We start from the raw sequence: 10,663 nt of genomic DNA, 5'->3' as shown, positions 1-10,663 counted from the left end.
GTGAGAATGGATGAGGAACAGTCTTAACTTGGCTCCTCTCTCTCCACACATCTGTCCTTACTAAATACTGTGGCACTTACTTACCATTGTGCTTTTGCCCTCACAGTGCCTACTGTGCCTGACTTTCCTCACAGGTTGGACTGCCAAGTGAACAGCACAGAAAATTATACAACAGTCCTGAAAAAGTGACCAAGATTTGTAACAGCTTCTGCAATCAAGTGGCTCGTACCTGCTGTGTAATACTGGCAAGAGCTGAGTGAGTACAGTATAGCATAGTTTTATTTATTTGTAAAGCTTAGTCATAGTTTTAGGATGAATTGTGCCCTTATTGCCTTAAAGACCTTAAAGGTGGTGTGGAGTAAAAAGAAGGGCTGATGTGTTCAAACCATTGCCTGTGTGGAGTTAGTAAAATAACAGCTAAATGCTGACTAGGTGGATGGGGACCATACAATAACCTGATCAGCCTGTCCTCAACAAACAAATGAACTTACCACATGTATTTATTCTGTTTTTGGGGATGAGTGTGCTATTACACTTTTCTTTCTTTTCTTTTTTTTCTTTTCTTTTTTTTTCTATTTGTAGTTATCTGCTGCTGCTGTTTACCCAGCTCTTCTTTAGCTCATGGCCCTACTTGTTTAGCCAGGTCTCATCTCCTCTTAAGATTTAGGCAGCCTTGATTTTCAAGTGCTCCCTCCTCTGTGGGACCACAGAGGCAATCCACTGACCAGTGCACCGCTTGGCCTCTTCCCATGTGTAACGGGGCATGTAGCCAAAATCCTTTTGTGCCTTCCTATAGGAGAAGGTGAATGGGGTGTTCAGGAGGGTGACCAGGTGACGGTTGGTGGAGGGGACGTACCTGACAAAGGGCCTGAGCAAGAAGCTCATGATCTCCAGCAGCAGCGAGAAGTAATACAACACTGACAGAGGCATGGGGAGCCGGGGCTCAATTCCAAACCCCAGGTCCTTGGTAAGCTCGTAATTTAGGTCTGCATAGCTCATATGAGGAGTGTCATCTGAGATGTAGTAGAATTGCCCCCTGATATGTCTGGCTTTCTGTGGGACCTGCAAAGCTTTGGCTGCCTGCACATGTGCCCAGGCAATGTTCCCCACATACACAGGGTTCACTAAAGCCTCCTTCCTGGAGAAGCGTAGGTAGACATTTTTGTTCAACAGACACTTATCCAGATGACCTTGAAGAAATGGGCATCCTTCTCCAAAAATGTACATGGATCTCAGGGCACAAGTCAGCAGCACGCCACCATCCTTCAACACCTGGCCATCTGCTTTCAGCACAAAGTCCTCTGCCAGTCTCTTACTCTGGGCATAAATGGATTTTGACATACATTCATAAACTGTATCTTCGTCACCATTAAATACTGGGTCACCTTTGCAGTTTGGGCCTGTCACTTCTACAGTACTGGTGTATATGAAGTGCTGGACGTTACAACGGGTACACGCCTCCAGCAGCATCTGAGTACCTTCAAAAGAGAAATGTGCAAGTTAGGTTGCGTGTAGCTGGGTTGGCTGAAAAGGGCTCCAGCCTGGAACTCCTCAAGCATGAAAAAAAAAATTAATTAGTAATTTATATTAGATATAGTAAATATAGTAATAGCTTAATTAGCTATTCCTGCCATTGATGCTGTTTGAAAAATATGGGAAAGTAATAAAGTACAGAGGAGCTGGATAAAATCAAAAATGATAGCAAGTTTTAACAAAACAAACATAAAATTATCTTGGTAGTTGATATCCATTTGGGATCAATTTCACCCTGATAAAATGTGCTATATTTTTAGCAGCACATGGTTAAGTATTAACTCATGAAATGAAGGTTGCATGGTAAAAAATGAAAAGGTTCTTACAGTAATGGGAACTTGAGCATCTTCCGCTTAGCAGGTAATAATGTAAATCTTCCATGGACCAGATCTGTAAGTTCTACTTGTACAAAGTCCTTCTGGTTTCAGAGTCAGCATTACAAGAACCAAGCCTGAATATAGATCTGAAGAAGTGATTCATAGAGGGTACCTTTGTTTGGATTATATTTAATTATTGTTTAATTCCCTTCCTCCTAAGAATTTAATAAAATTCCCTTCTCTTCCTAAAAAGATACTGTACCCCTGAGGCATTGTGTGAAATGTGAGCCAGAGAAAACCCCTGCATCACAGCAAATTTAACTTACAATTCATTGAGGTTCTCACACTCCCACCTGAGGTTTGAATCTGGAGACGCCACATCCACATGCGCTTGCTTTGTCGCATCATCTTCATGAGATCCCATTCAAAAGGCTTGAAGTATGGAGGTTCCCGCTTGGAGAATGGGATTGCCAAAAGAAGTGCAATCTCTTAGTTATCAGACCTATCCCCTATGTGTTCTTGGGTTTTGTCAGCTCCCATGGGGGAGGCTGGGTCTGCTCCCATCCAGACCACTCTCGTCTGGGGAAGCTGAAAAGAGCTAGGAACTTTCCCTCTTTAGGTGTCCTATGTTTATAGGCCTGAATTAGAAGCTAGGTGGATTTTTTAACTACAAAAAAAAAGGAGTGGGAATTAACTGGAATTTGTTTGCTTATGTTCTGGTTTGTGAACACGCACATCTGGTTCCTTGACACATTTTTATTATAAAAGTTTTGTTTTCTAGGAGAAACAAAACTTTCATGCTGCATGCCTGTGAAGTACATAGCAGTGTCTTGGCTGGCTGGAAAGCTGAAAGAGCATCAGAGTAGAAGTGGAGGAGAAAAGGGAAGACGACTTTGATATTTAGCAACTGACCTTAGTGGCTGTTTGATCTGCGAGCAGTACTGGCGTGTACTTTCATTTTACCACTTTTTTTCAGCTAACCCTCACTGCCCAAATTATTTTATCCACAGACACACTCTGTCGGGGCGATCTGAATATTTTGTGCCTAAGTCTAAACGTGCTGAAAGGAATAACAGTGCAAACAAATAAACCCTCTAGCTCTGATCCAGCTCCTTTCTGCTTTTGGGACATTTAATTTTTATTTTGTATGTTTTAAGGGGTATAGGCAACACATTCTTCTGTGAAAAACAGATTGTAGCAGGAATACAGCCATAAAGAGAAAGCTTTATAAATCCCCTCTCTGAACCCCTGTGTATTTATTTTTCATACCAAACAATGGACATGTTTACAGGAACTTGGCTTTTTGCTCTTCCCTCCTGGCAGGGACCTGAAAAACTGCCTGCTGGGCTCTAATTTGTTGCCACTTTCAATCTGTGGCTTTGAGTGACTAGAAATGAAATATTCTGGAAGCTAAATACACAGGTGATAGGCCAGGCTGAAATGACAAAAATGACATCTCACTGTTTTTAAGATGTGTGTAAGAGACAACTCATCTACAAAGAACACTCTCTTCCTCTGAGCACTGGAGCGCAGTCAATAATTGTAAAAGTGTTGCCTGTAGAAATATGTTCCATATTTTTCTGTGAAGAAGGCCTTTGTCTGTGGTAGAGAAGAACAAAGGACCAGGAAAACTGTCAATGAAAAGAAGAACATCTTCCCCAAATCCTCACCCAGGAGCTGGAGCAACACGGCCTGGGAGGTCAGCATGCAGGGAGGGTAAGCAGAACCTGTTTACTGAAAGGCATAGAGAGGGATCACAGGAAGGGGGGTGCACTTGTTCTTTTAGGAAATATATTGAAATTTCCTGACAGCTGATACCACACAGGCCATTCCTGAGCCCAAGCCTTCCCCCTTAATCTGACCTTTCTTTACAAGGAACAGGAAGCCCTTAGTAGAAAGGGAGATCCCATCACTGAAGTCACTAAATACCCTCCCTCCCACAGCCTTGAGTTTTCCAGGGAAATCTTAATAATGAGCTCTAAGTGGGAAAGTACCTGCTTCTCAGAACTGCATTCATGCACACACAGACGTAACAGCAAATGAAGGCAAAGGAAAAGAAGAGGGAGCAAAGGAATAAGAAGCAGAGAGACACAGGATCTGGGGCACTGGCAATCAAAGTTTGCTGTAGTTGCAGCCAAAGCCTGCAGTATTTGTAAAAACTGGAAAATGTGTTCAGGCAATTGTGTTACAGATTTTTTTCAGATGCATATTGGGATTTCAGAGATGAATTGCTTCCAAAAAGGTACACTGAGCATGGAATTATGACTATCCCCTCCAAAGGCAAAGATTGTGCAGATCTCAGGATGGGTGTATGTGAGTGCTAACAAAAGTGAACGGTCCTGCAATGCCCCGCAGAGCATGACTGATGCACACTGGCTGTGGAGGTGGCCAGAGCTGCAGAGGGCCACACATATGCATGGCTTTCACTCACATGTATAGCTGTGCAAACTGCAGAACAACCCAGTGAATCTGGCTCAGAAACAAATCATGTCAGGTGTTCCCTTTCCTGAGCAGATGATGATTAGCACTTAATAGAAAGAGGTCTGAGAAAGGTGCTTTGCCTGCTTACCTGTTACGTTGACTTCCCAGAGCATCTGCGTCTCTACGAGTCCCAAGAAGTCAATTATGGAGGCTGTGTGGATGACAAGGGAGACCCCCTGGCAGGCACGGTACAGGAACGTCACATCTCGGATGTCCCCCTCCAGGATTTTCACCTCTGTCTTGCCCTGGAATTCTGCAAGGGAAGCAGACAGCAAAGCAAAAGACCTCCTGGGCACCGTAAGGTGAGCTCTGACAGGAGTGGTGAAGGGCTGCGTAGATGCTGAAGCTGTTCCTGGGGGCTGCTGACTGCCCAGGAACAGGAGCAATATTTTAAGGCTGGCAAAACAGAAGGCGTTTCCCAGTGGCTGTATTGCCAAGTGCTAACTACAGTGCTATACAGGTCTATGTTGCTTTACCTACCATATGTTTGCAGCCAATATTTAATATATCTTTGTTTATTTGTTTTTTAAAATGAAATTTCCCCACTTCTGTCAAGGGCCTGAAGCTTCCTCCAGGTATGACATGGATCTGTTTTAAATTTCACAGAGGGAGAAGCTTTAGCTATGTATGTTCTGGTGACTGGCTATTAATAAAAGTGTTAATCCAAGTACCAAACAGCCAGGTACTGCATGCTCACATCTTCAGGTGATGAATGGTAGCATGTGTACACAGAGCTGTGTTCACACTTAATTCCTGCTCCTTGACTTTGCTCATATTGCAGCTCTTCTAATACATTACTTACAGTTCTGGCACCCCTCCTTTTTTACCTACCTAGATCACAACTTACCATGCCTTTTCTAACTCTGGTGCTGGCTCCATTTCAGCTTGTGCACTGTGGGACCATTTTTAGCATGCATATACTTCTGGTCCAAATCTGAACTCTTAAGGCTTCATTCCTCAGCCCTGGCTTGCTTTAATCCCTGATCTTCCTGGTCAAGCTCCCTTGCTCCCCAGCAGCTAATGTGTGTGACAGTTCTCGATCTTGGAGCCACCCTTCTCCTAAATTTTGCTGCACAGCATCCTAAAACAGTCCAGAACTACGCTTCAAAATTGAATCGGCACAGGTTGATGGCATGGAGAAAATTGCAGCCCGGCGACATGCTGCCCTCCTGGGAAATCTGGTGGCCTGCCTGCAGCTGTGTCGTGGGAGAGGACTTTCTCAGCATGATGTACATCTTCTAAGGACGCAGTGTCACTACAGCAACACGTTTCCTCTCCTGAGCCTCTGCTGTGCGTGCGCTAGAGGGCTCCCCAGGCACAGCTACTGGCAGGGGGCTCCGAGGCACAGGCAGATGCTGTGCCCTCTTCCAGCGGAATTCAATGGCCCGTTTAGATAAGGGGAGAATTTGATAAAATTTGTACAGCTTTTAGCCTCAGCCGTGACAGAAATTTTGTCTATCCTAGTGTTTTTGCACTGGCTCCGAAGTAGGCAGGACTTCATCCCATATCTTTAATGGAGAAACACTGACAGATACAGATGCTAAGAAATAGAAACGAGTAGGATTATCTTTTAATCTTTTTACCTGGTTTTCTCTCCTCCTTTGTGGAACCAGACAGAATTTCATCCTGCATTAATTTAACAATTATTCTAATGCAACAAGTTTGAGGGATTTTTTTTTCTCTTTACAGTTTCTTGATCTGAAATATGAAACAGGAATCTAAATGCTCAACATTCACAAAAGTCCTACTAAAACTGGAGTTACTGCCCTCCAGCACTACCACTGCCACGTACTGTCTTGTGCTCTTATTTTACAGAATGCATTTATTTCCTAAGGCTGTGTTTTCAGGTGGTTTATACTGATCTCCACTGTGAATTGATTGAAAGATATGTTTTTCACAATGTAAATTCTGACATACGTTCACTTCATAGTGGTAACTGTACCTAGGCAGAAGCTAGGCAAATTGAGATTTTTACACATGAAAACCAAAGCTTTCAGGAAAAATATAAAAGAAACTGCGTTTTATAAAGCTGATCACAGAGACAGCTGGCACTGGTCATTGGAAAGCTGCTGTCCAGCTGCTTTGTGCCTTGCTTGGGCTTGCAATTTAAGTTGTGTGTGTGATGAGACAGGAAAGCTGTTCCTGCCTTCCACTTTAGTCAGCAGAAGTTGCCCTTGAAAATACAATGTGGACCTTGTTCACTGCCTTACCAACATAAGCTAACTCTGAGGAATCAGCAGACTGCTCTTGGTGTGCTCTGGGAAGAGGAAAATGACAGGTGAGCTTGGAAGTAGAGAGAGGGGAAAAAAATGAATGGCTGGCAGGTAACGGTTTCAGTCTGAGATGAACAGCAGAGAGAAACTTGATTTCTGTCTTCAAAGCCAATTGCCCAGGCATCAAAACCCATGCATGCATCAGGTGGAAGGGGGATGAAGAGAATAAATTCAACCCAGCTCTCCATTTTTGCATTCTGTAGCTATGAGAAAGTACATAGCCACTGAGATAGCTTCTTGTACTTCACCAATGGTTTCTCTGGCTTCTGAGCTGCTGTGAGCAACGTTCCCTGTTTGCTACGGGGTAGTTTTTGCTTGGAAATGGGATGCTTACTCAGGAAAATACAATGTCCTGTTGTGAACAGTGTCTGGCTCAGCAATGCAGTCAGACTAATTGCCCTAAATTGTCTTTCTTTATTCTAAGTCTTGTTTAAAGTTCGAGCAACCAGTAATGTCAGTGAGATTTCAGGAGCTTGAAGTACTTCATGCTCTTTTATGGAGCTCCTAAGGGCTGCAGGGTGGATGGTGGGTAGAGGCACTCCTGAGAGCTCTCCACTTTCCTGGTTAAATGGATGCTTCACAAAAATGATTTTTCATTCATGTGATAAAATTAAAAATTGCATTGTATTTTCATTTGTAAAGGGCAATGCAATTTATTAGTGCCTTTAGCCTGTGGGGGCTGAGATGTTTATTCTGTCCCAATTTCAGCTACTGAGATGTTCAACTTGCACGTGCTCCTGTCTTATTAGCTACGACCCTGACTCAGCAAAGATACTGCAAGCAAAATGAGCTCAAGAGTTCAGTGAGAAAGAAAATGACTCAGCCGTGCTCCTGGCTATTCAAGAAATCCAAACAATATGTGCCAGTAAGCCAAAATCCCTGCAGTAAAAATAATGGAGAGAACAGTAATGGGCAGAAATAATGGCTCAGAAGACTTCAGCCCCACAGGGTTTGCATTGTGAATAGGAAGTGCTGTGCTATAGAAGGGCTTGAAAGCGAATGGCAGGAAACTATTTCAGGTAGTGCTGAGCACAGACACTTGAAGAGATGTAGCTATAGAGGCTGATACAAACAGAAGGACCACCAGCTCAAATGTAGGGGCCTAAGGCAGTCCAAACACATCTGAACTGCCTGCCTGCTCTTCCTACTACCTGTCTGTGGGGGAAAAGAAAAAATGAAAAATGTTCTGATACCTGATTTTTCCCTTCCTCCTGTGCTGGTCAGATAGGCAGCAGGAATGAAGTAAGAGTAGGAGAGGGCGGTATCTGGGCAATGTTCAGGAGAGGAAGGTGGGAGGAAAAGGAAAGAAGGCACAGAGCTTTCTTTTTAACAAAAAAAAAAAAAGGATCAGCAAAACCTCTCCTGCAGCCCAGCCAAGACTGTTCACACATGCAGTTGTTTTTGCTCCGCAGGAAGCTCCACAGTCCCCACAAAGTTCTCATGGCACAGAGCAGATGTTTCTGTGCTGCCCTGCTCTATCAGTGCTAAACCACACACACTACTGGTGCTGCAGAAGCTTGTGCCTACTGCAGTTGCAGGCTGTGGGTCCTGCCTGAAAATCAGAGCAGAAAGGACTGCTGCAAGGCTCAAGGCCATTGAGCAAATCTACACGAATCCAGTGAAATAGTGAATGAGATTTAATGAGGAGGAAGTCAAGGTTGTATAAAACCATCCTAAAGGCTTGTGCAATTTGCACCAGGTTTATGGTGCGCTGTTACTATTCTTCAGTGATACTTAAGCACTTTATAGAAAGACTGTGGCTCTTTAACACATTGTATGCAGATATTCTGTACGGATTCCCACACAGATAATGTCAGTATGGAGGAAAAATGGTTTTGAGGTTAAGATGTAATGGAGGAAAGCACATCAATTAAGTGTCTGTATGGCAGGGACTCATGAGTATGACCAAATTTAGGTACCCATGTGACATTTAAATAGAAGTGCTTAGGATGCCAGGACATGGGACATTTAAAGCACAATACTCTGAGCTGCTTTCTCCACTACATACTGCTTCTGGCTGCGAGTGCATCACTCATTTATGCTGTCTCCAGTCCATTCAAGAAAACAAACCCCGACTTGTCCTCTGCGAATGAGTCCTGGCCCTTCTGTGCATACCACAAAAGAGTTCTGCTCTCCAGGCAACTACAGTAATAATAACAATAATAACCAAATTTTAAGCTATAACCTCACAAATCTCAGCCCCTGCAGGCCTGTGTTAATCTAATTAATCACAGGTTGGAGAAAACGATCAGCACTGGCACCCACAACTTTGCCACTTGCACATCAGAGCCCAGGGCAGCATGCTCTGCGTTACACTGTCCCCCAGGTACAGCACTGGCTTCATTTTCCTTCTCCCCAGAAGGAGGGTGAGATTTTTGCATTCATGTGGGTTTTGATGCAATAGAAGCCAGGCTTAAGGAAGCTGTTTGCTGCTCTACAAGTATATTGGTCTTTCTTCTGACCTAGCGAAGCCTCAGGCTCTGGCAAAGAAAACTCTTGCTAATAAGTTTTATGCCTCATTTCTGTGCTGGAGGGATAAAGCAAGAACTCCTTGAAATAAAGCCTATGCCTAAAAAAACAGGTTAGGGTGGGAGGTAAGGGTGCCCAAGCTATACACCTGAGACAAAAGCACACATACCCACAAAGCATCATCCTCACAAGATGGTACTCACTTCCAAAGCTTCTGAGTGCTTCACTGCTAAAGGCTTTGTCCAGCAGCCGAATTTCAGCCAGTGCCTCCTCTTCTTCCAGAAGTAACTGGATAATCCTCTGGCCAAGAAATCCTCCTGCTCCGGTCACCAGACAGCTTACCCCAGCCAGTGACATTGCTCTGGGTTGCTCGTCAGTGCCAAAATGGCTCTCCCTTGAAGTTTAACTGGCCGTTTCTCCTCCTGCCTGAGAAAACAAACACAGGACCTCAACCTCCAGAGTCTTTACAGATCCCAAGGTGTCACCAGAAAGACAGAATATTAAAAAGCAAACTGACTCCTACGTTAAACAACATTTTTAAAGCATTTCTAACTTCTGCTATCTATTCCTATACAGAAATAGCTTGTACATTTTCCCATGCACAGAAAAAAATTATTTACTAACTATTACAAACTGAAGAAGTTAAATCTGAAAATGCTCAATATCAACTTCAATGCTAAACAAACCCCAGCGATTTCTGCTTCAATTCTTGGTTCCACCCCTCTAGCATTCAGAAGACTGTGGAGGAGATTTTCTTGCATTTATATACTGCACTGCACCACCTTGGACATTTTGCTTCCCCTCCCTCTCACGTCTCCCTTGCTACAAATGAATGTGATGCTTCCACCCCTCCCCTGTCAGAGGAACGTCCTTGATGCAGCGAGGTCTGAATGCCTCGTTAGATTTGGTCCTAAGTCCTAGGAGGGTAGATCCTCACTCTCATAATTCTCTGTAGCTGTGCTTGCTTGTATAACACAATGTTAATACGAAGGGAGAGAACATTAACATTAAATGTAAATAGCAGGAGTAGCTGTTTACGCTGTTGGTGATGCGACTCTTTTCTAGTTTTTTTGATGCTGGGCTCCCCCATTATAGCAGGGATTTCTAACTCTGTGTGAGAAAAGGGATTTTGTATTTGTTCAGGATACTTGAGGCTTTTGAAGTGATGAAATGTTCTGAAGTATAGAGTGGTTAAATAAAGCTGCTGGAAAGAAAGATTTACCTCTGAAATGCCCGGTGTTAGAGTATCTCATCAAAATAAGGCTGTGGCTGGCTTTACAGTGAACTGTGTCATTATTTTTTACACTTCCAAAATACAAGGAAAACACCTGGCTATTTCTCACTAGAGGTTCACTCCCGTTCTAGCAAATCTCTTTCCTAGTGTGGGAGCAGGATAAGGCTTAGCATAAGTTTGAAGCACATAATATTTACATTGCCTTCCCAGGTCTTTGTGTCCTAGAAGAATGCCCTGACTTGAGCTGTATTTTTTTATCTCTCAAACATAGATAGTAAGACTGAAGCAAGATGTTGAACAGATATGCTCTATCTGCATATCTATCTGCATATCTATCAGATATGCTCTATCTGCTC

At 43.5% G+C, this 10,663-nt stretch overlaps 1 protein-coding gene across 2 annotated transcripts; it reads right to left on the bottom strand.

Moving 5' to 3' along the window:
- Window positions 1-261: 261 nt before the first annotated feature.
- HSD3B1 (hydroxy-delta-5-steroid dehydrogenase, 3 beta- and steroid delta-isomerase 1) lies at window positions 262-9,915 on the bottom strand. Of its 2 annotated transcripts, none has more exons than XM_083852268.1 (4): window positions 9,760-9,915; window positions 9,277-9,499; window positions 4,420-4,584; window positions 262-1,478 (listed from the first exon to the last, which is right to left on the bottom strand). In XM_083852268.1, the coding sequence occupies exons 2-4, from the start codon at window positions 9,428-9,430 to the stop codon at window positions 664-666; spliced, it is 1,134 nt and encodes a 377-aa protein (XP_083708394.1). In that variant the 5' UTR covers window positions 9,431-9,499; window positions 9,760-9,915; the 3' UTR covers window positions 262-663. The 2 variants fall into 2 exon arrangements, with proteins under 2 accessions (XP_083708394.1, XP_083708395.1); XM_083852269.1 differs by having other exon boundaries at window positions 9,698-9,847.
- Window positions 9,916-10,663: the final 748 nt, after the last annotated feature.

Source organism: Anser anser (assembly GCF_964211835.1).
Source record: "Anser anser genome assembly, chromosome: 1".
Classification (NCBI taxonomy): Eukaryota; Metazoa; Chordata; class Aves; order Anseriformes; family Anatidae; genus Anser; species Anser anser.
Note: the sequence above shows the minus strand (reverse complement) of the source record. Positions and strands in the feature narration are given on the sequence as shown.

Coding starts and splice junctions, on each gene's coding strand:
- HSD3B1 (XM_083852268.1), bottom strand. CDS start 9,430: ATGTCACTGGCTGGGGTAAGCTGTCTGGTGACCGGAGCAGGAGGATTT. Junction 4,585..9,276: donor AGCACTCAGAAGCTTTGGAA/GTGAGTACCATC, acceptor CTTCCCTTGCAG/AATTCCAGGGCAAGACAGAG. Junction 1,479..4,419: donor CTGGGAAGTCAACGTAACAG/GTAAGCAGGCAA, acceptor TCTCTTTTGAAG/GTACTCAGATGCTGCTGGAG.